At 49.5% G+C, this 24494-nt stretch overlaps 2 protein-coding genes across 7 annotated transcripts in view; one reads left to right on the forward strand and one right to left on the reverse strand.

The window, feature by feature from the left end:
• The window catches only part of WIPI1 (WD repeat domain, phosphoinositide interacting 1), a 36678-nt gene extending 20582 nt beyond the window's left edge, over positions 1-16096 (forward strand). Inside the window, 9 exon segments of the mRNA NM_001190294.1 lie at positions 1285-1382; positions 2019-2111; positions 2771-2841; positions 5284-5391; positions 9766-9930; positions 11212-11319; positions 12062-12180; positions 12606-12706; positions 15558-16096. Of these exon segments, the coding sequence (NP_001177223.1) occupies positions 1285-1382; positions 2019-2111; positions 2771-2841; positions 5284-5391; positions 9766-9930; positions 11212-11319; positions 12062-12180; positions 12606-12706; positions 15558-15605 (911 nt within the window). The 3' untranslated portion in view covers positions 15606-16096.
• ARSG (arylsulfatase G) overlaps positions 16017-24494 on the reverse strand; it is a 130915-nt gene continuing 122437 nt past the window's right edge. For 3 of the 6 annotated variants that reach the window (XM_021066718.1, XM_013989905.2, XM_013989908.2), the window contains exon 12: positions 16017-17757. In XM_021066718.1, coding sequence (XP_020922377.1) covers positions 17483-17757 — 275 coding nt within the window. In that variant the 3' untranslated portion in view covers positions 16017-17482. Of the gene's footprint in view, positions 17758-22241; positions 24408-24494 lie in introns of those variants that run through there. The other 3 variants (XM_021066717.1, XM_021066719.1, XR_002337053.1) reach the window with 2 other exon arrangements.

The following is a 24494-nucleotide window of genomic DNA, read 5'->3' on the forward strand; positions in this document are numbered from 1 at the left end:
ACCCCAGTCCCACCAGACAATCGCCTTCTGCCTGCCTAGCTGTTCTTGGAGTTGCATTTGGATTGCAAATTCCCCAGTTGAGATGGGGAATCGGGGTTCCCAGAGAACGCTGAGAAGGTATGAGTGGTTTCTGCTAAAGCCAGGTGACCTTGTCCAAAGAAGAGGGATGCAGGATACCAGAGCCTACAAGAAAGGGTGCTGGGCTCAGTCCCCTTCCTCCCATAGCTTCCTAGCACATGCTAAGAGCACAGCCCTGGCTCTGTCCTCAACAAAGCCCGAGCAGGAGTTAAGACCTTGGTTCCTGTTCTCGACATTTGCTTCTTTTACTTGTTCTTCACCTGCAGCTGATTAGGTCAGAAACGTTTTAGCCTGACCTAAAGTTTTTCTTATACTTTTAAGAGAAATCCACTTAACATCCTAACTTGTAACAAAGATAGAGCCACCTTATTTATTGAAAAAGATGTCTCTTTCCTGATCTTGAAGTTCCCGATCTGGTAATGCTTTTGGTTCTGGCGATTCCTTGAATGCAGTACTATATAAATACTGCATTATTCATCTCTATTGATCTAAACCATTGCTATGAAAATCCTTTACTTAAAGGCTATTAGACTCCTCCCTGCCTTGAAGCCCCTGATAAATAATACTGGCATAGGTGGGTTGGCTGTTTACGCTTCCAGAATATTGTTGAGCATCTTAAATCCAAATTGCCCTCTTTCTGTAGTTTGTTCCAATGGCAGGCACAGCATCTTCCCGCAGGTGCAACCGTCCATGAATTTCCACCTCCGAAGGGGCCCAGTTCCCTTATCAGGGCAGGACATTTGGCTCAGAAAGGGGCAATTTCCAAATAGGTCCTCCCCTGCACCCACCCAAGTTCCCCACCCTTCCACCTGAAATGGCATTTAATCACTTGCAGAAAGACAACACAGCCTCTCACAGTAAGAACACTTATTTCAGTTAAGAGTAAATTGTTTATTGCCCTCCTTGTAATGGAAGATGTTATTTAAGGACCCTTGGGTACCATGTGAAGAGGAGTAGGCAAAATATCCTAAATTCTGGATTCTTGGCTGAAGGGTGGACAAGGTCAGGGTCAACTCAGGGAGGTCTTACCCTGGGAACGTACTTTATATTGGAGTCTTTGGATTAGAGCGAATTGTCACCGCCTGCGAGGCCGTTCCTCCCCTCACCAGCAGGTGGCGCTGTAGTTGTACCGTTTTCAGATGCCCTTTCCAGGCCGGGCCTCCCGGATGGACCTTGGCTTTTCATCTGCGGTTTACCCTCTGCCAGGTCTGTGCGCCCTCTCTATCAACCATTCCAATTCTTACGTGGCCTATCCTGGAAGCCTGACGACAGGAGAGATTGTGCTGTACGATGGACACTCCCTGGTAAGTTGGCAGCGAGCCCGACAGCCCAGCCCACCTGCCTGGCCGCCTGGTCCGGGACAGGTGAGGGGCAGGCTGGGTCGCGTGGGGTGAGGCGCGCAGGTGGAATCAGCACCCGGCGAGTGCGCAGTGGCCGCGGCCGTCGGGTGTGGAGGGGAAGGTAGTGCTCTTTGCCCTCATCGCCATCAGTCAGCATAACCACCCGGCAGCGGGCCAGGCCCAGACACCTGCGGTGGAATGGAAACCTCGTGCCAGCTGGGGCCCGTCGTCGGGCTGAGTGTGTCATGCTGGGCTGTGGCACGGCCTGCGACAGAGTGCAGCTGTTTCACGTTTCCTGTCCTCTGCTCTCAGAGGCTTTGCGGAGCGGGGCAGGCTTGCTGCAGGAAGCCAGGCGCCCAAAGATGCATCCAGAGAGCCCCTGCGACATCACTCTTGCACCTGGCTGCCCCTCCATCTTCCCGGGGGCAGGAAAAAGGACAGAAATGGAGCGGCCCTTGAGGCAGGATCAAGACACACAGGGAAAGGACATACAGCTGGTGGAAAGAGAGACGCGGAGCCCAGCACATGCGGAGGGTGTCCTGGAGGAAAGACATTTTCTCTCTTCCCCTCATCAATCTCCATCTGCCTTTTCACCAACAGAAAACACTCTGCACCATTGCTGCCCATGAGGGGACACTGGCTGCCATCGCCTTCAATGCCGCCGGCTCCAAACTGGCGAGCGCGTCGGAGAAGGTGAGTGCTCCCGTGTTTGGGGCGCTTCTCCGCAGGGCAGGGGAGGGCTGCAGGTGGCCTCAAAGAGCAGATGGGAGGGGACAGGTGATACGAGGACTGGTGGGCCCCTGCATGTTTGTTTGGTGTATTGGTGCATTTGTTACATGAAGAGGCCACAGGCCTCTGCTGTGCAGGATACGAGAAACTTTGCACCAACCCGCACGGTCTTAAGACACGTGCATGCACACCCGCTCGGGTCCGGATAGGTGCTGTGCTGTGTTTCAAAGACACAGTAGACACAAAATGCATGGCTGTTCAGCAGGCAGGCCGGATATCTCATGACTAGCAGTCGGGGCAGGTGACTGAGCTGAATTTCAGACGCCTGAAAAACAGGTGTATTTTTGACAAGCAGGGACTGAATATTCTAGAAGCCAGAGCCCTTTGAAGGAACACGCACAGCACCTTGGGCTAGGGGAGGGAGAGGGAGACAGAGGGTGTTCCATTCACAGCCCCAGAATGGTTTACGTGGCACAGACACAAACCAAAAACCTCTGGGCGCAATGCTCGGTGCTTCCTCTCCCGAGACAGATGTTCAAAAGCAATAGGACAGGCTCCTCTCTAAAGGGACACATCTGTGTGGCCATTCACGGGACGAAACGCCCACCTGCTTTCTCTTCCAGGGCACTGTCATCCGGGTGTTCTCGGTACCCGAAGGGCAAAAGCTCTATGAGTTTCGGAGAGGAATGAAAAGGTCTGTCTGCCCAGGAAAACCCGCTTGAACGTACGCCCAGAGGTTCTGCAGGGGACAGCTGGCAGCCATCGGGGAGTGGACCGAGGGTGGCTGTGTCCCCCCGCACCCCCCAGGCAGGGGTCTAACTCTGCTTCCTCAGGTGACTGACCTAGAGGCCCCGCTGAGTGCTGAGCACACCTGAGAGCGGAGAGGACTTGTTTTTTTCCCCCCTTTGGCCATGCCCTAAGCATATGGAAGTTCCCTGGCCAGGGATCGAACCCACGCCACAGCAGCAGCCCGGGCCACTGCAGGGACAACACCGGATCCTTAACTGGCTGCTGTGCCACAGGAGAACTCCCGGGGAGGCTTTTTAGCCTGGGCCTTCAGCCTGGAGAGCCCCCTTTTTTTTAATTGTAGTATAATTGATTTACAATGTTGTGTTAATTTCTGCTGTACAGCAAAAGTGATTCCATTACACGTATATGTAAATTCTTTTTAATATTATTTTTCATTATGGTTAATCACAGGGTATTGACTATAATTCCCTGTGCTGTACTGGAGGAGCCTTGTTATTTTTCCTCTTGTATATAAGAGTTTGCACCTGCTAACTCCAAACTCCCAGTCCAGCCCTCCCTTCTCCCCTCTCCCTTGGCAGCCACAAGTCTGTTCTCTATGCCTGTGAATTTATGTTTCATAGACAAGTTCACTTGTGCCATATTTTAGATTCCACATGTAAGCAATATCAGATGGTATTTATCTTTGACCTACTTCACTTAGTATGAGAATCTCTAGGTCCATCTATGTTGCTGCAAATGACATTATTTCATTCTTTTTTTTTTTTTTTTTTTTAACCACTGAGTAGTATTCCATTGTATATATGTACCACATCTTCTTGATCCACTCCTCTGTTGATGGACATTTAGGTTGCTTCCATGTCTTGGCTGCTGTAAATAGTGCTGCAGTGAACATTGGGGTGCATGTATCTTTTCGAATTATGGTTTTCTCTGGATAGATGCCCCGGAGTGGTATTGCTGGATTATATGGTAACTCTATTTTTAGTTTTTTGGAGGAACTTCCATATTGTTTTCCATAGCGGCAGCACAGATTTACATTCCCACCAATGACGTAGGCTGGTTCCTGGAAAGCCCCCCCCCCCTTTTTTTTTTTTTTGCCTTTTGTCTTTTTAGGGCCGCACCCATGGCATATGGAGGTTCCCAGGCTAGGGGTCTAAGCAGAGCTGTAGCCGACGGCCTACACAGGGCCACAGCAATGCCAGATCCGAGCCGTGTCTGCGACCTACACCACAGCTCACGGCAAGGCCAGGTCCTTAACCCACTGAGCAAGGCCAGGGATCGAACCTGCAATCTCATGGTTCCTAGTTGGATTCATTTCCACTGCGTCATGATAGGAACTCCTGAAAGCCCTTTTCTGATGTATGCACGGGCAGCCAGCCAAGGAGAAATGAGATGAGCGAGGGAGTCACAGCCCAAAAGTATTTAAAAAAAATGTTTTTTTGGCCAGGCCTGAGGCAGGTGGAAGTTCCTGGGCCAGATATCGAACCCAAGCCACGGCAGTCACTGCAGTGCATGACAATGCCAGATCCTTAACCTGACACACCTCAAGAGAACTCCCAAAAATAATTTCTGATTTTCTTGCGTGGAATAAAAAAGTATGACGGGCTGGGATCCCATGGCTTGCAGATGGAAAACTTCCAACATGACAGGAAGGAGCAATGCTTTGTTTCTTCTCTCTGGAGCAACAAACCAGTAAGAATATTTCCAACATTAATTTGAAAACAGGGATGATACAGTATTGAAGGGATTTTAGAATACAGGCCAACCTCCGAGATACTGTGGGTTCACTTCCAGACCCCCCCAATAAAGCAAGTATCACAATAAAGCAAGTCACACACATTTTTGGGTGTCCCAGTACATATAAAAGTGATGTTTCCACTAGACTGCAGTCTGTTAAGTGTGCAACCGCATTATGTCTAAAAAACCCAGTGTGCATCCCTTAATTTAAAAATGTCTTATTGCTAAAAAAAAAAAAAAAAAAATCAGGCCATCATCTGAGCCTTCAGTAAGTCGTAATCTTTTTGCATTGCTCACATCAAAGATCACTGCTCACAGGTCACCATAACAAATATAGTAATAATGGAAAAGTCTGAAATATTGTGAGAATGACCAAAATGTGACTCAGAGACACGAAGGGAGCGGATACTGTTGGAAAAATCATGCCCATGGTCTTCCTCGAGGCAGAGTTGCCACAAACCGTCAATCTGTAAAAAACGCAGCATCTGCGAAGCATAATAAGGCAAAGCCCAGTAAAGTGAGGTCTGCCTGTACCTAGACTCTCCAAGATGCATGTGCGTTTTTTTTCATCGAGCTGATTTTTTAACTATAGGGCAACCCTCTCCCACTCCTTTCCCCGGGCTCATCTGTCCACGCGTTGCTGTGTTTCTAGGTATGTGACCATCAGCTCTCTGGTTTTCAGTATGGATTCCCAGTTCCTCTGTGCCTCAAGCAACACAGAAACTGTGCACATCTTCAAGCTGGAACACCTCACCAACAGGTAGGCACAGCGCCAGATGTGACACGCTCATTAGACCTAGGAGTCGGATCCCAACCACTAGGCTACCAGGGAACTCCAACAAAACAAAGCAAAACAATTTTTTTTTTTTTTTTTTTTTTTTTGCTTTTTAAGGCCACGCCCACAGCATATGGAAGTTCCCAGGCTACAGCTGCCAGCCTACGCCAGAGCCTCAGCAACGCCAGATCCAAGCTATATCTTCGACCTACACCATAGCTCATGGCAACGCTGGATCCTTAACCCACTGAGCGAGGCCAGGGATCGAATCTGCAACGTCATGGTTCCTAGTTAGATTCGTTTCCACCGCACCACAATGGGAACTCCTTTAAAAAAAAAAATTAAAAAAAAATTTAAAAACAGCAGGTGTTCTTTTTGCGGCTCAGCAAGTTAAGAACCCCACATTGTGTCCGTGAGGATGCAGGTTCAATCCGTGGCCTCACTCAGTGGGTTAAAGATCCAGTGTGGTCGTGGCTGTGGCATAGGCTGGCAGCTGCAGCTCCATTTTGATCCCTTTCTTGGGAACTTCCAGATGCTGCAGGTGAGGCCCTAAAAATAAAAAATTAAAACAAAATAATAGTGAAGTTGAAAAAGAAAAAATACAGACTACAGGAGTCGGGTCCTGGTTATCCTGCCAACATACATGATTCCTTCTCCTTTTCAACGCCATGGACTTGACTTAGGTTGTTATGTCTTCACCCTCCTGGTGAGTGCATGTCAGCAACGGCTCAGGGCTAATGCATGGCTGCACAAAACCTGGGGCTGCCCTCCTGACTTCTCAGCCTGGCTCTGCCCCTTCTGAGCTGCAGGTGATTTTATCTTCTCTACTTCCGTTTCCTTATCTGCAAGACATAAAATAATAATCATATGTGCATCTTAGGTTTATTAGGAGTTCCTTGACTGAAAGCCTAGCACAGAGTAAACGTCTAGAAGTGTTAGCCAAGCTCACTATAAATACAGGCTTCATGAGAATGGGCTATACTGTGCTTCACAGACACTAAGGGTTTTTTGTGTGTGTGTGTTTCTTACAAATTGAAGGTTCGTGGCAACTCTGCCCCAAGCAAGTCCACTGACGCCATTTTTCCAATAGCATTTGCTCCCTTCATGTCTCTGTGCCACATTTTGGTCATTCTCGTAATATTTCAAACTTTTTCATTATTGTGATACTTGTTATGGTGACCTGTGATCAGTGACCTTTGATGTCACCACTGCACGAAAGTTACGACTTGCTGAAGGCTCAGATGATGGTCAGCATTTTTTAGCAACGAAGCTTTTTTTTTTTTTTTTTTTTTTTTTTTTTTTTTTTTTTTTACCCTACCCACAGCATATGTAAGTTGTTCCCGGGCCAGGGACTGAATCTGAGCTGAAGTTGTGGCAGCGTCAGACCCTTAACCCACTGTGCAGGGGACAGAACCTGAGCCTTCGCTGCACCCCCAGCTGCTGCAGTTGTATTCTCAACCTACTGTGCTACAGCAGAAACTCTGATGAAGCATTTTTTTTTTATTAAGGGATGTACATTGTGTTTAAGACATGATGCCACTGCAAATTTAATGGGCTGCGATGTAGTGTAAACATCGCTTTTACATGCACGGGGAAAACAAAAGTGTGTGACACACTTTATTGCAACACTTGCTTGATTGTGACGACCTGGACCTAGCTCGGTATCTGTGAGGTTTGCCTGTGTCAGTCACAGCCGTTACCCAGCACCGCGTGCCCGCGCAACCCGGACTGATGACTGTGCCTGAGAGAAGAGTGCAGTCCACGGGTATAAAGCGTGTGTTAGATTGCAGCCCATGGTGTGTGTCCGCTTCCTGCTGCTGCAGTAACAAATCACCCCGGACTTAGGAGCTTAAAGCTGCACATGTTTGCTGCCTCACGTCCTGCCAGTCAGTCAGTCATCCAGGATGGCACCTGCTCCGTTCCCTGCTCAGGGACCCTCGAGGCTGATGTGCAGGTGTCAGCCCGCCACATTCTCATTGGACTCAGTCCTTCCTCTCCCTGCTCGTCCCTGTTGTTGGTGAGAACTTGGGTCCTCGCAGCTCCAGGAGTGAAGTTCCTATTTCCTTGGTGGCTCTCAGTTCTGCGCGCCTCCTGTGGCCTTCAAACCAGCAAGGTCACATTGATTCCTTCTAAGGCTCTTGACTTTTCTGAATTTCCCTTCTGCCTCTCGCTGGAGAGAGCTCTCTGCTTTTAGGGCCCGTATGATTGACCAAACCCACCTGGATCCTCTCCCCACCGATGTCACCTGGGCCCTGGACTGCAGTCTCTCTACCATCACAGGCTCCAAGGGCCAGGGCGTGGAATCTTGAGGCCACTCCCAGGAGCTCCGCCCACTGTAGCGGGTGGGTGCCAGTGCGTGGGTTGTCATTGCATGCACTGCACATCTGCAGGGACATCTGACGTGCCCCCCACCCTCCACCGGCTCTAAGTCAGACCTGCCTCAGAGCCCAGCCCTACGACAATCCCCCCCCCAAACTCTCTTCAATCATTTCACCTCAGAGACACCATTTTATTTTATTTATATAATGATTTTTATTTTTTTCTATTATACCTGGTTTACAGTGTTCTGTCAATTTTCTACTGTACAGCATGGTGACCCAGTTACACATACATGTATGCATTCTTTTTTCTCACATTATCATGATCCATCATAAGTGACCAGACATAGTTCCCAGTGCTACACGGCAGGATCTCATTCCTAATCCATTCCAAAGGCAATAGTCTGCATCAATTAACCCCAAGCACTCCATCCTCCTACTCCCTCCCCTTCCCCCTTGGCAACCACAAATCTATTCTCCAAGTCCGTGATTTTCTTTTCTATGGAAAGGTTCATTTGTGCTGTTTATTAGATTCCAGATATAAATGATACTATATGGTATTTGTCTTTCTCTTTCTGACTTACTTCACTCAGTGTGAGGGTCTCTAATTCCATCCATGTTGCTGCAAATGGCATTATTTCATTCTTTTTGATGGCTGAGTAGTATTCCATTATGTATGTATACCACATCTTCCTAATCCAATCATCTGTCGATGGACATTTGGGTTGTTTCCATGTCTTGGCGATTGTGAATAGTGCTGCAGTGAACATGCGGGTGTATGTGTCTTTTTCAAGGAAAGTTTTGTCCAGATATATGCCCAAGAGTGGGATTGCTGGGTCATGTGGTAGTTCTGTGTATAGTTTTCTAGAGACACCATTTTATAAGCTGGCATTTTCCTTGCACCAGCCCTTCTTACAGGCAGGTGACCGTGACTGTCCCCACTTTCCCCAGTGAGGACAGTGGGAAACGAGAGGTGAAGGAACTGTCACCCAGCCCTCCTTCCCCTGTGGTCCTGGAGTCCCACTGCCTGCATTCCGCCAGTGAAACCCGCACCCCCCCCCCATTAGCTGCTCCCGTTATGAACCCGTGTTTCCACCCTGAGGGCAGGACCTGGGGGCGGTACTTCTATGTAGGTCCCACCCTCAGTGCCGTGCTCCAGGGCCCGCAGGAAGGTGTGTCCAGGGTGCTCAGGACCCTAGGACCACAACAGAAGGCCTGGAAAGGCTCATCAGATGGGAGCATCCCGACGCAAAGAGGTTTGTCCGGAGACCATCCGGCCAGTTGGTAACAGTGAGAAATAAATACCAGCGCTTCGGAGCTGCAGTGTGTTTTCGCCACCAGGATCAATCCCGCAGGCAAGCGGCCTTCTCCGCAGTTGCCGCCCTGGTCCTCGAGGGCTGCAGGCCTGGAGCGCACCCTGGGGTGGGTGGGTGCGCCCCCTCTGTTCTCCCTGCTGAGAGGAGCGGTCATCTGCTTTGTCTGGTGGAGACTGGGGTGACTGCAGGGGGCGCACCAGCTCCCTCTGAAGTACCTCCGCCTTCCTGATGGCCGGTACCCGGTGGCTCCAGGGCTGAAATCAAATACCGTCCAAAGTGTCTTGCCCGGAGGTTCGCCTCCCACGCAGTCTGGCCCGGGAGGGCTCACGACTCAGACCGGCCTGTTCTTCCGTGAGCCCAGAACAGGCTGGGGCTGATTTTACAGGGTCCAGGGCCTGATTCCATCTCCCTCACTCGCGCTTAGTCCCCTTTTAGAAATCTAGACATCAGGCCAACCATCAGATAGAGCTTTCTTAATGTAGGGAGGCGGTAGCACTGGGAACCTCTTAACAGCTTCGCAATGGCCCTGCCGAGGGACAGACAAGCCCTCGACGCCCTCCGGGTTCTGCCGGAATGCCATGTCCCGGGTCGTTCCAGTGGGCAGAACATTCCGCCCAGGCACAGTGCCTTCCCGGGGAGGGGAGCGCGGTTTGGGCGCCGAGACTGCTGGACGGCTGCCGGGCCGGCCGCTCGGTCTCATCCTCGCCTGTGTGTTGCGCCCCCAGCCGGCCGGAGGAGCCTTCCACCTGGAGCGGCTACATGGGGAAGATGTTCCTGGCCGCGTCCAACTACCTCCCCGCCCAGGTGTCCGACATGATGAACCAGGACCGGGCCTTTGCCACCGGGCGTCTGCACTTCTCCGGGCAGAGGAACATCTGCACGCTGTCCACGTACGTACCGCGCCACCCACTCTCCGCACGCAGGAACCGCTAGAGATGAGTTTTCCCAAAGCACACAATTCCCCAGACACGCAAACGCTTTTTCAAGAAAGCCAAGGGGAGACGACAGCCAGGCAGGGTGGGCAAAGTCAGACCCTCTGCCGTCAGCCCGCAGCTGCTTTTCCCCCGTGTGGTTGGACCATTTCTCAGGTGGCAGGTGGAAGCTGGTTACAGTGACGCTGTTGGAAACAGGTCCCACGGAGCTAAGTAAAAAGTCTCTAGGAGTTCCCTTTGTGGCTCAGCAGTAAGGAACCCGACTAGTATCCATGAGGATGTGGGTTCCATACCTGGCCTGGCTCTGTGGGTCTGGGATCCGGAGTTGCCGTGAGCTGTGGTATAGGTCACGGAGGTGGCTTGGATCCTGCATTGCTGTGGCTGTGGTGTAGGCTGGCGGCTACAGTTGTGATTCAATCCCTAGCCTGGAAACTTCCATATGCCACAGGTGCGGCCCTAAAAAGCAAATAATAATAATAACAATAAAAGTCTTTATGTAAAAAGGCTCTAGTTCCAAAGTCTAGGTTCCGACACCTATGGGGTCGACAGATGGTTTACCTTAGATGTTTAATAGCATTTATTTTTTCTTTTTTGTGTCTTTTTAGGGCAACACCCGTGGCATATGGAGATTCCCAGGCTAGGGGTCAAATTGCAGCTGTAGCTGCCAGCCTATGCCACAGCCACAGCAACATCAGATCCAAGCTGCATCTGCCACCCATACCACAGCTCATGGCAACACCGGATCCTTAACCCACTGAGTGAGGCCAGGGGTCGAACCTGAGTCCTCATGGACGCTAGTCAGATTTGATTCTGCTGAGCCACAACAGGAACTCCTAAAATCATTTCTTAAAGTTGAACATTTGAAACATTTCGTAAAACTCGCCAGCAGAGATGGGAGCCAGTTTTGCTCTCGCTTCCTTCCTGTCGCCGTTAAAGGCAGAGACACACGTAAGGTGGAGACTAGGCTGATGTTCTTGTCGGCAGGAGAATTTCACAGAATTGCAGGGGGTGCGCGCATCATCTTATCTCAGCCACAGGATCCTGTGCAAACAGGAAATGATCCTCGAGGCAGGCCCCTGGGACGCAAGGCAAACAAACAGCCAAACACCCAGACTCTGGGGTCGGCGGGCTGTGACACGAGAAGCTGGTGACGCCCAGGGGAGTGGGGCTTTGTCCCTTGAAGCTGGTCTGAAGCCCATGTTTGTTGTAATCACAGCACGTGTTTCTCTTGGCTCGTAGGATCCAGAAATTGCCCAGGCTCTTGGTCGCATCCTCCGATGGACACCTGTACATCTACAATTTGGACCCTCAGGACGGAGGAGACTGTGTCCTAATCAAGACCCACAGGTGAAGAGACGAGTTTTCGGAAAGCCAGCCTTTCAAAGAGCCGGCCTGGCCCCGTTGCCCCCTCGCCAAGAACCGCGGGAGCCTCGGCCTCGCTTTTCCTTTCTCCTTCACGACCCGTCCTGGCGGTGGCCAGCCCCTGGGCTCACTTTGGGCGTCCTCTCCCCCTGTGACAGAGGGCAGACAGGAGACCATGAGCTGCCACTGTCCCCTCACCTGGAGCTCCCCTGGGGGGCCTATTTGGTGTCCTCCCCAGCTGTGCCAGGAAGCACGAAGGACCAGTCTTCCTTCATTAGATGTGAAGTGTCGTGGTTGACCCTCGAAATGTAAGGCCCCTTGGGTGCACCCCAACCTGGCAGGGAACCGAGAGGCCCACACCTTCAACTCAAGGGGCCAAGCATGCGCTTCCTAATGCTTTTGCTTTTCCTCTTTTAGGGCCCCACCCACGGCACATGGAAGTTTCCAGGCTAGAGGTCGAATCAAGCTGCAGCTGCCGGCCTCCACCACAGCCACAGCCACACAGGGTCTGAGCTCCGTCTGTGACCTACGCCACAGCTCACGGCAACGCCAGATCCTTAACCCACTGAGACGAGGGCTCAAACCCACATCCTCGTGGATGCTAGTCCAGGCTCACTTCTGCTGTGCCGCAACGGGAACTCCCCTCGTGCTTGTCCTCTTGGCAGTGTCCTAGGTGTGTGATGATCTTTCTTTTTCTCCTCCTTTCCCTCTTCATCGGGGCAACTAGCTTGCTTGGCTCAGGAACCACCGAAGAGAATAAAGAAAATGACCTCAAACCTTCATTACCTCAGTCTTACGCCGCCACTGTAGCCAGACCAAGCCCGTCTTCAGCCTCCACGGTGCCAGGTGAGCGGGTGGGGGTGGGAACCTGTGTGACAGCAACCTCTTGCTCCTGTCACCGCTGCTCTCCCTGCACCGTTTATTCCCTCCCAGGTGACGCCCTGGGAGTAACCTCTTAACTCAGGTCCCTAAACCTGGCAGGCATGGCCCCCAGTGGTCATCTCCCTAACAAGCAGCATCAACCCTTTGCCTCCTGGAGGATTTGCCTTTGGGTGGAACGTTTGAGGTGCTGGGTGGAAGGGCGGGTGAGACCAGCTGTGCAGAGGCTTAGGGATCGTAAATGGGGGGGATTTGGGCTCATCCGGAGCACCGTGTGCCCCGCTGAGAGGCAGAGGCGGCCTCCGTGGTTTCCCCGGATTCTCGCTTTGCTGAGGTTGGGCCCTGGGGTCACCCTGTGGCTTCTCTCACCACGTCGCCTTATTGGTTTCCAGGTTATTCCGAGGACGGCGGGGCGCTCCGAGGAGAGGTTATTCCCGAACACGAGTTTGCGACGGGACCAGTGTGTCTTGATGATGAGAATGAATTCCCCCCTGTGAGCATCAGGAATCCTTAAGGGCGGCTCAGGCTGTGTGCTGGGACCCCTTCCCCTGGGGCACGGGGTGAAGCCCCTCTCCCTGTTACCGCGTCCGTAACAACTAATCCTCCTCTCTGATAGCCGCAAAGCCGTAGAGTCTGTGGTGCCGCGTGCTCCAGACCCCGCAGGCCAGCCCACCTGACCGCCCTGCTGTGGAATAACCGAGTACTAATCTGGGGAGTCCCGGCGGCCTCACTGCACTCAGAGGCCCGGCGGCCTTGACTTTGCTTCTTTAGCCCTGTCTCTGCCACTCACAAGGTGGGGACGTGCCTGTGTATGTCAACTCCTTTTCCCTCGGCTCCGGAGGTGCTCTAGCAGGGTGTTGCCGTCCCTGTGCTAGAGGGGGCTGCCCCCCCTTCCCCGGCTCTGAACCCCTGACCAGTAACACCCACGCGGAGAGCAAGCGGCGGCACAGAGCCCTCTGGCCTCCTCTAGTGGGTCTGCCTGGTGTCCTGCTCCAGCTGTTCTGACCCCCAGGGCCCCAGGGGTAGCGGGGCACTGGGTTCGGCCCCTTCCGGCGTCCCGGTGTCAAGAGAAGCTTGTGCCCCCAGCTGGCTGCCAGGGCCTCTCCTCGGCTTCCCGTCCTTTGAGCTTCCGTTCAGAGCAACAGGTAGACCCCTCTTGTGAGCTGCAGTTAGAGAACAGCCCAGACAGTCCCCTGGAGACCATTTAGAGGAGTTCCCTGGTGGCTCAGCAGGTTAGGGATCTGGCGCTGTCACTGCTGTGGCATGGGTTCCTTCCCTGGCCTGGGACCTTCCACATGCCACAGGCTCAGCACCACCCCCCCCCAAATAATCATTCAGAGATGGAAGCCCATGCTTAGGCCAAGACTTGGGAGGTCAACCGAGTGTCCTTCCCGGAGGCAGAGAGAAGTGGCCGTCGGGCAGAGGTTGAGCTGTGTGTCTTCTGGTCATTGTCTTGTATCTGTTGGATTCTACTTGCAAAAGGATGAAGCGTGGGTCTGGCTTCTTTCCTGCTTAGGTCCATGGGACAATCTAACAAATTTTTTAAAAACGAGCTGCCGTGGGGCCATCTGTGTAGGACAAGAGGGCGTGTTTGTGATCTCAGCTCGCAATTGACATCTCTGGCTTTTAATAGGCCAACTGCCAAGTACAGTGCCAACAAGTGAGTTTATATTTCACGGGTGGAAAGCAGTCATGCTTTAAAAAACACTAATTACACATCTAAAAACATCCGTTGGCTTGTGGCCTCCCCCCAAAACCAGTTGTTTTGCCTTTGGGTTCTCTTGCCCCAACTAGCCAGATAGGGAGGTTTTCTCTCCCCCACCCTCAAGTTGGTGGTAGTTTACCTGAAGCTGCATCTTCCAGGAACCCAGAGCAGGTCGGAGGCTTTGGGGATACAGGTTGCCGTCTGACCCATCATTAAGTTCCACTTCAGCAATTTGGGTCAGAAGTCTGTTTCTGTTATAAAAAGACCATTAGAATCTTAACAGTAATCAGAGTAGACCTCACAACCTTTTAGATTTAGAGTCGGATACTTCAGGTGTTGGCATTCGGAAGGTGATCCCTTGCCAAAAAACACCTGTACCGAATAATAGGTACATAGAGCAGATCATTTGGGGTGTAAAAAAGAGAGAGAGGGATGCTTAGGAATGAGCACTAGAATTTGTGGAATGTCCTTTTTGCCCATATGCTGCTGGGAAGCCGGGTTTGAGCCAGTGGTCCTGTCTCCTTCTTAAGGACCAAATGAGTGAAAGTCAGTTTATGGTGCATGGGGGGTGGGTATTTATGCTCAAGGAAAGCCCCCTGCCCGAGAGAGGGTCCATTATGGAATGAGTTCCCTCGTGCGGTCGCTTGGTCCTGGCCGTTTTGAAGCAGCCCAGTGAAAGGGGCTCTGAAGCTGTCAGACCCCCGCCCTGCAGGCAGCCAGCCAGGGGAGGGCTGTGTTCCTGAGAGACAGGGATGCAGTGGCAGGTGGGCTTCTCCATCTCACCGTGCAAAGGTCAGAGGCCTGAGCGCCGGTGGGATCTTCTCCAAGCAGGGACCATCTCGGTCACACCCTCGTTGGCAGGAAAAGTCACCTGGAGATGCCAGACACTTCCTGTCTCTGTGTCTGTGCGGAACAGGTGTGCCTAGCACACACCTGCCCAGAACCCACGCCTCTCCCCGATGTTCCTCAGAAACTTCCAGGACCCTGCACGGATCTTGGGGCCTCAGCTTGGTTCCCATCCCTTGTCAAGGACACGCGTACCCGTTTGCCCGGATCATCTCACAAAGGGCTCCCTGGGCGATCGCCTCTTTTTGACATATACTGACACTTCCCCGGGTAGGATCACTCTTAGCTCTTTGGGGTTTCCTCTGCTCCAAGAACAGGGCAAGAAAAGAGAATCGACCATGTCTGGTCCCTTAGGAAGATTCAGGAAGGGAGCAGCTTTTGGTTCCGTCCCAAGCCCACCCTCCCAACGCTGACAAGTCTGCCTATTTTCCGACACTCGTCTCACTCTTGGGAGCAAGAGGAAGGGAGCTGGTTCCAAGGGTGTTTGCTGACTCGTAGTGATTTAGCAATCGGTGTTTACAAGTGAGATGAGCCTTTAAACACACACACACACACACCATAAACATATCAACACATGCACGTATTTTACAAAGAGTATTTTCTGAAATTGGGCCGTGCCCGTCTACACGCCAATTAGACGGGTGACTCTTCTGTGGCCATTTGTGAGGGTCAGTCTGGACGGACGGATGGGAACGCTCCCCCGCGCTGGGGCCCAGCTCTGTCCCCGACTGTTTAGCCTGCCTCACCGCCCCTTCCCAGAAAGAGTAAGGCCCTTCTGTTTTGATTTCGGTAGATAATCTTGTGCCGCGGAAATCAGAAGGGCAAAACGAAGCAGTCATGATGAGCAGCGCGCCTCAGAAATCAGGACCTCCCTGTCAGGTGGTTTTGGAGGAAACCAGGAAGGTGGAAGAAAGGCGTGCGGTTGTGTGAGCGGAACGGGGGCAGGAACCCCAGGCGCCGCCTGCTTAAGCCCCGGGACGGGACGCGGTCCGCTGTCCAGCAAGCTCTTCTCAGCCCCGGTCGCCGGTGGGGACAGGTGACGTGGTGTATCTACGTCCCACTATTGAAAGTGTGTTACAACCACAGCGTCGACGCGAACTAACCATATTGGTCTCTAACCCGAAGTTTATATTTCAAAGGGCATCCTTTTTAAAATGTATGCTGTGTAAAAATGTACTTACAGGAAGACCTCTTCGAACTGTATTTCTTGTATATGACATACATAGAGAGACTGTTTTAGCCAAGCAAAATATTTTTGCAGTGATTGAGAATAAATCATTTATTACCTTTCAGTCCCACTTAGGACACTAATAATAAAACCATGGCAATGCACTTTTGAGGCTTTAAAAATTCATTTCTTTGTGGTTTTTAGGAAGCAGGAAGAACTCCTAGAGACTTTAAAATAGCCATTTGACCGAGCAAAGGGGAGGGAGGGCCTGTGGGCTTTACTGCTCTGAGACCTGGAAAGAGACCTAACTTTGTCAAATCTGCATCCCTGGGGAGCTTCCTGGACACGCAGGGTCTCAGGCCCCATCCCAGGCACACCTGGTCAGAATCTGCACTGTCACAAGCTCCCAGGGGACCTGTATGCATGTTAAAGACTGAGAGGCCTTGCTCTAGATACCCGTTGGGATGAACCTATGCTAAAATGACCAGCGAAACTGGGGACATTAAAAAAAATAAAAGTATTGGGGTTCCCGCAGTGGAAACGCATCCGACTAGCATCCACGAGGACGCAAGTTCGATCCCTGGCCTCTCTCAGTGGGCGAGGGATCCGGGGTTGCCATGAACTGTGGTGTAGGTCACAGACTCAGCTCGGCTCTAGCGTTGCTATCTATGGCTGTGGTGTGGGCCAGCAGCTACAGCTCCAGTACAACTCTTAGTTTGGGAACTTTCATATGCTGCAAGTGTGGCCCTCAAAGACAATACATAAATAAATAGAAGTATTGGAGTTCCCTGGTGGTGCAGCAGTTAAGGAGTCAATGTTGTCACTGCTGAGGCTCGGGTTGCCACTGTGGCTTGGGCTCCATCCCTGGCCCTGGAACTTCCACACGCCTCAGGTGCAGCCAAAAAAAAAAAATGAATTGAGTGGCATTCCCACTGTGGCCCAGCAGGTTAAGAACTCAACATAGCATCTGTCAGGACTGGATCCCCAGCCTCGCTCAGGAGGTTAAGGATCTGGCATTACCGCAAGCCAAGGCTTAGGTAGCAGATGTGACTTGGATCTGGTGTTGCTGTGGCTGCGGTGTAGGCTGGCAGCTGCAGCTCTGATTTGACCCCTAGCCTGGGAACTTCCATATGTTGTGGGTGCAACTATTAAAACAAATTTTTTTTTAACAAAAATAAATAAAATACAATCTCGGAAAAATTTTTTAAAAAATGTATTGAGTGCCCGCTCTGTGTCATGTAACGTTCCAGGCAGGCATTTTCACGTCCTGCCTGTTTAATCCTCAAAATCAGCTTGCAAGTTAGGTTAAATAATTGCCCACATTCAAAAGTTAGGTCTTGAACCTGGTCTGACCCCAAAGCCCAGGTGCTTCTGCTTACCGCTCGGTGCAGTGTGCTCGCAAACCAGCATGCGGAAGGCACAGCAGGGGACACAGACTGGTGGCCTCAGAACAAAATTCTGAGACTTATCATAAAAGCAGGCATCACTGCGAAGAGGGGGAAACTGCAGCTCAGATGTAAACGGGCCTGGCTCATCTCCTGAGAGTTCTGTTATACGGCCTGGCAGCGGCAGGCCGTTCGCTGGGGATTACAGCAGGGAGTGACCGAGGGGTCCCGCGTATAATCAGCTCTGGAGATGTGGTCGTCCGCAATGTCCCGAAGGACACCTCTAAGAGCCTCTCTGACCTTGGGCAACACCCGCTGGTACTCGGCACTGCCCCTTTCCAGAGGGGCAGCTTCTGCAGCATCATCGTCCAGATTGAAGATAAGGGGAGGCTCGTGGTGCTGCTCAGGGCCGACACTCCCATCACAGGCTTTGGCTCCACCTGCAGGGAGGGTGACAAGAGACACCCCATCAGTCTCAGTGTGGGCCCTGTGTTGTGAAGACGGCTATGATGGATTATAAATGAATTCCAACATAGCGGACTTGGATATTCCAATGACTGCGCTCCCTGTCAGAGCAGTTGCCTTGAGAATCTATACTCACGGCAGGGATGCTCGACTGTCCAAAGGGATCTGGAACTTCTCCTTGGACTTGCCTTCAGGGCCAGCAGGACACGGCCTCAAACATCATTCACTGGAGTTCCCGTTGTGGCTCAGTGGGTTAAGAACCCAACTAACTCTCCCTGAGGATGCGGGCTTGATCCCTGGCCTCACTCAGTGGGTTAAGGATCCGGCATTGCTGTGAGCTGCGGTGTAGATCGCAGACATGGCTTGGATCCGGTGTTGCTGTGGCTGTGGCATAGGCCGGCAGCTGTAGCTCTGGTTCGACCCCTAGCCTGGGAACTTCCATGTGCAGCAGGTGCGGCCCTAAAAAGAAGAAGAAGAAAAAAAATCTTTCACCTCTACCCTTCGGGAGCAAATTTGAATTTTTTGGCAAATGGATTTCTTGAAGGCAGAGGTTACTCAATTTGGCAAATTAGGCAGGAAGGCGAGGTAAGTCATTTCATGTTGGGTTGCAATTTGGTTTCTTGTCAGAATTAGAATCTGGCTGGTAAGGCAGTCCCCACAGAGGGGTGACGAAAATGTTCGGAGGGATGCCAGCATCCCTGGCTGTTAATGATTCAGGTGACTTTTTTCCTTCTTTTTCCATACAAAAAAGTAGGTAGGGCTTCTGACAGAAATGAATATAATATAACTGAATAAACAAAAAGAATTCAGACAAAGGAGAGCCCTCGGAATACGGGCAACCCTAAACCCCTCCCTTGCTTCTTAGCCGGCAAACAGGAATAAGGCAGACATTTACCAACTGCCTGGGCGAAGCGGAAGATGTGAGAGGCTTTTCCCCACTGGCTCCTCCTACAGAGGACCTTCCCTGACGGTACTGTTGTGCATCCTTATGAAAATCACAGCTGGGTCAGGATGGTCCAGCTGATGGCTTTCTGTCACACCCTCCCCTGCAAGGTGAGAGCATAACGCCCGAGCCAATCTTCACGTCGGGGCCCAAGCCACACTGCCCGAGCATGCAGCTTTCATTCTGAACCTACCTGGACAGGATAAAATCTGAAACATTGAGAGAGAAGAGAGGGCAGATCATACAGCCTTGACACAGTCCCCTCAAAGAACAAAAGCGCAAGAAAAAAAAAAAAAAAGATCATCTCAATAGATGCAGAAAAAGATTTGACAAAATCCAACTCTCTGTCGTGATATAAACACTCAACAGACCCGGAACAGAAAGGAACTTCATCAACCTGATAAAAAGGAGCTGTGAGAAACCCACAGCTACCATCAGCCTTGGTAATGAAAGACTGAACGCTTTCTCCCTAAGATCAAGAGCAAGACGAGAAGGGCTACTGTCACCATTTCTCCCCAACATCATGCTGGAGGTTCCAGCCAGAGACATCACTCAAGAACCAGACACAAAGGGCATCCAGACTGGAAGGAAAAAGTAAGACCACCTCTATTAGTAGAAGAAATGATCTTACAGGGAGCAAGGCAAATGGACACAACTCTCCAGCTGAAAAGCAGAGACTATCACACTGAATGACAAAGCAAGACTCTGTTCTACGCTGTCTACAAGATCGCATTTAAATATGAAACCAGGAGTTCCCGTCGTGGCGCAGTGGTTAACGAATCCGACTAGGAACCATGAGGTTGCGGGTTCGGTCGGCCCCTGCCCTTGCTCAGTGGGTTAACGATCCAGCGTTGCTGTGAGCTGTGGTGTAGGTTGCAGACACTGCTCAGATCCCGCGTTGCTGTGGCTCTGGCGTAGGCTCCGATTCGACCCCTAGCCTGGGAATCTCCATATGCCGCGGGAGTGGCCCAAGAAATAGCAACAACAACAACAACAAAAGACAAACAGACAAAAAAATAATAAATAAATAAATATGAAGCCAGTTGTGTTAAAAGTAAAGGGAAGAAAATAGATACATCATAGAAACAGGAAGCATAGGACTGGAGTGGCGTCTCTGTAATATTAGACAAAATACACTTTAAGGCATGGAGTACCAAGATAAGAAGGGGTGTTTCTTAAGAATAAAGAGTCGATTTTTAAGGAAGACAAAACGAATGGGAAATACAGACAATTCACATCCTAAATGGAGATTCTTGACCCTCTCGCTCAATAATTGATAGAATAACTAGACAAAGAGTCCAGAAGAATACAAGTGATCTGTACAACCATCAACCACCTTCACTGGCCTGAAATGTATGGAATAGGATACACAAGAACTGCAAAATACACACTTGCTTCACTTCCGCATGGTAGGTTCACCAACACAGACCACCTGCAAGGCCATAAAGTCAGTCTCGGTAAATTTCAAAAGACTGAAAACTTCCAGAATATATTTTCTGACCGTAGCAAAATTGAATTAGAAATTACAAAGGGAACTAGGAGGTCCCCCAAACGTTGGACATTAAGCAACAAATCTGTAAATAACCTATAGGTCCAGGAAGAAATTAGACAAGATATTAGAAAATACTACCAACTAGATAATGAAAATAAAACAGAGAATGTGTGAGATGCAGATAAAGTAATGCCTAAAGAGAAAACTGAGACTACAAATGTTCACATTGGAACATCAAAGGTTAAAATTCATTATCTAAAAGTCCTCTTTAGGGAACTAGTATAAGGAGAGTAAACTGAAGTAAGTAAAGAAAGAAAAATAGAAATAAAAGCAGAAATCAGGACAGGAAATAATAGCGGAAATCAACAGAGATAAAATTTGGTTGATTAAAAAGATGAATCAAAAGGATGGTGAGGGAATAGTATGAGCAATTTTAGGCCAATAGATTTTGACAACTCAGATGCAATGGAGAAATTATTTTAAAAAATGCAATGTATCAGAGTTCCCGTCATGGCGCAGTGGTTAACGAATCCGACTAGGAACCATGAGGTTGCGGGTTCGGTCCCTGCTCAGTGGGTTAACGATCCAGCGTTGCCGTGAGCTGTGGTGTAGGTTGCAGACGCGGCTCGGATCCCGCGTTGCTGTGGCTCTGGCGTAGGCCGGTGGCTACAGCTTCGATTCAACCCCTAGCCTGGGAACAGCCATATGCTGCGGGAGCGGCCCAAGAAATAGCAACAACAACAACAACAAAAGACAAACAGACAAAAAAATAATAAATAAATAAATATGAAGCCAGTTGTGTTAAAAGTAAAGGGAAGAAAATAGATACATCATAGAAACAGGAAGCATAGGACTGGAGTGGCGTCTCTGTAATATTAGACAAAATACACTTTAAGGCATGGAGTACCAAGATAAGAAGGGGTGTTTCTTAAGAATAAAGAGTCGATTTTTAAGGAAGACAAAACGAATGGGAAATACAGACAATTCACATCCTAAATGGAGATTCTTGACCCTCTCGCTCAATAATTGATAGAATAACTAGACAAAGAGTCCAGAAGAATACAAGTGATCTGTACAACCATCAACCACCTTCACTGGCCTGAAATGTATGGAATAGGATACACAAGAACTGCAAAATACACACTTGCTTCACTTCCGCATGGTAGGTTCACCAACACAGACCACCTGCAAGGCCATAAAGTCAGTCTCGGTAAATTTCAAAAGACTGAAAACTTCCAGAATATATTTTCTGACCGTAGCAAAATTGAATTAGAAATTACAAAGGGAACTAGGAGGTCCCCCAAACGTTGGACATTAAGCAACAAATCTGTAAATAACCTATAGGTCCAGGAAGAAATTAGACAAGATATTAGAAAATACTACCAACTAGATAATGAAAATAAAACAGAGAATGTGTGAGATGCAGATAAAGTAATGCCTAAAGAGAAAACTGAGACTACAAATGTTCACATTGGAACATCAAAGGTTAAAATTCATTATCTAAAAGTCCTCTTTAGGGAACTAGTATAAGGAGAGTAAACTGAAGTAAGTAAAGAAAGAAAAATAGAAATAAAAGCAGAAATCAGGACAGGAAATAATAGCGGAAATCAACAGAGATAAAATTTGGTTGATTAAAAAGATGAATCAAAAGGATGGTGAGGGAATAGTATGAGCAATTTTAGGCCAATAGATTTTGACAACTCAGATGCAATGGAGAAATTATTTTAAAAAATGCAATGTATCAGAGTTCCCGTCATGGCGCAGTGGTTAACGAATCCGACTAGGAACCATGAGGTTGCGGGTTCGGTCCCTGCTCAGTGGGTTAACGATCCAGCGTTGCCGTGAGCTGTGGTGTAGGTTGCAGACGCGGCTCGGATCCCGCGTTGCTGTGGCTCTGGCGTAGGCCGGTGGCTACAGCTTCGATTCAACCCCTAGCCTGGGAACAGCCATATGCTGCGGGAGCGGCCCAAGAAATAGCAACAACAACAACAACAACAACAAAAGACAAAAAAAAAAAAAAAAAAAAAAATGCAATGTATCAAAGCTGATACGAGAAGAAATTAAAAAAACCAGAATAGCCCTAAACCTAGTAAAGAAATTAAATTTATGACCAAGAACTTTTCCATCAAGAAACCTCCAGGCCCAAATGGCTTCATAGAGGAATTCAATCCAACAGGGAAGAAATCATCTCAGCCCCTTCCAGGAAACAGGGGAGAAGGCAACACTTCTCAACTAACTCCATAGGTCAGCAAAACCCTCATAGCAGACCCTGACACAGACACTGCAAGAAAGGAATATCATAGACACAACCTCGGCAAATCCAAGCCATCAACGTACAAAAATAAGAATACATTACAACTAAATGGAGTTTATCCAGAAATGTAAAGTTAGGAGTTTCCTGGTGGTGTAGCGATTTCACCGCTGTGGCCCGGGTTCAGTCGCTGGTCTGAGCGCTGAGATCCCACTTTAAGCCACTGCACGCAGCAGCCAAAAACCAAAAAACCCAGACATGTCAAGTTGACTTAATATTTGAAAACCCATAGGTGTAATTCACAGCATTAACAGGATCCGTAAGCAAGTATATATACGTTTATAAAAACTCATCAAATCATGCACTGTAGATCTGCCTTTTACTGTGTGTAGAGGTTCCCTTAGTTACTTTTTTAAAAATAGAAAAACAGTAAGACCACTTCATTCTAGGCCACACACCAAAACAGACTAGTTGTCTTTTAAGGCTACTCCGAGTTGATGACCCCCCAAATCGCATCTTTATCATGGATAGACACATACGTCTTTCTCTAATCTAATGTAGCAGATGTCAATTCATCTCACTTACCGAAAAGCAGTTTTAAGAAATTAAGATGCAAGGAGTTCCTGTGGTGGCGCAACGTCTCTGCTGCACCGGGATACAGGTGTGATCCCTGGTCCCAGGGAACAGTGTTTAAAGGATCTGGTGTTGTCATAACTCTGGCATAAGTTGCAGCTGCAAATCAGGTCTGATCCCTGGTCTGGGAACTCCATATGCTGCCAGGGGGCAGTCAAAAAAAAAAAAAAAGAAAGAAAGAAAGAAATTAGGATGCGGATTTTTTCAAGGACAAGTGTGCGGGGAGGGAGGAAGCAGAAACATCCAGGCCTCATCCTTTTTCATCCTGTTCAGCTTTCATCCCCTCTGTTGCAATTTCCCGTCTCCCCTTGCTAACTCTCCTGGGAGTTTGTTGACTCCTCCGAAGAACGGACCTCCGCTGGGTATCATCATCCCTATCGGATTGTGATCATTTTAAACAGTCCTATGACTTCACAGTAATGTTTAGGATCCCAGTGCTATATGGTGCCAAGGGCTTTCTGGCAGGGTTATGACTTCTGAAATTAACTCAGCCTGGAGAAACCATACCTCTTAGATAGTGTAATAGAAAGGCTGTAATCTAGACACTTTCCATCTGAAAGCATACCAAATATCTGACTGGTTTGCATGTTAGGTTTGGGAGAATCAAAGAGTCTTGTGGCATTTTTAATATCCCTCAAGTTATGAGCTCAAAGAGCTTGTTTTGTTTTTCTGCCACATTTTCTTTGGGGTCACTTATTCATGCTCGGGAAAATAATTGTTGTTCTTCATTCTATAATTCTTTGGAAAGCTCTAATGTTAAATAACTGAATCAAATTGGAATCCACCTCAGGTCCCAGATTTTGGTGGTGGTGGTGGTGGTGGTGGTGGGTTTGGGGAAGTGGGTGTTTTCCAGTCATTATAAAAAAGGCTTAGGGTTCCCACAAGGTACGAAATTCTGTGCCAAGCACATCAAGACACCAAAGATTAAAGAGCATACAGGACTGTGAGTTTAGAGAGCTCAAAACTACTAGAAAAGGAGTTCCACTGTGGCGCGGGGGGTTAAGGATCCTGCAAAGTGACTGCAGCGGCTCGGGTCACTGCTGATAAATGGCACGGGTTTGATCCCTGGCCCAGGAACTTCCCCAGGCTTTGGGCGTGGCCACAAAGAAAAATAAGGACTACCAGAAGAAACCAAACATGTCCTTAAAAAACTGGTATAGACGGCGGCATGTGCTGAATGTCGCATTCTCCGTATGCTCCTCAGCTGAGAAGACGAAGCATTCCAGGATCCAGGTGGCCTTGAAAGCCGAGAGGGATTTTAATCTGGACACCGAGGAAGAGGGCTGCTGCTCTTGGAGAGCTAAGTCTAGAAAAGCAGAGGGACCCAGGACGGAGGGAGTCTGAATTCAGCCGGAAGCAGGGAGCCCACTGGAAGATTTTCAGAAGCATCCTG

The sequence above is a fragment of the Sus scrofa genome, chromosome 12 (assembly GCF_000003025.6).
Source record: "Sus scrofa isolate TJ Tabasco breed Duroc chromosome 12, Sscrofa11.1, whole genome shotgun sequence".
In the NCBI taxonomy this organism is placed as follows: Eukaryota; Metazoa; Chordata; class Mammalia; order Artiodactyla; family Suidae; genus Sus; species Sus scrofa.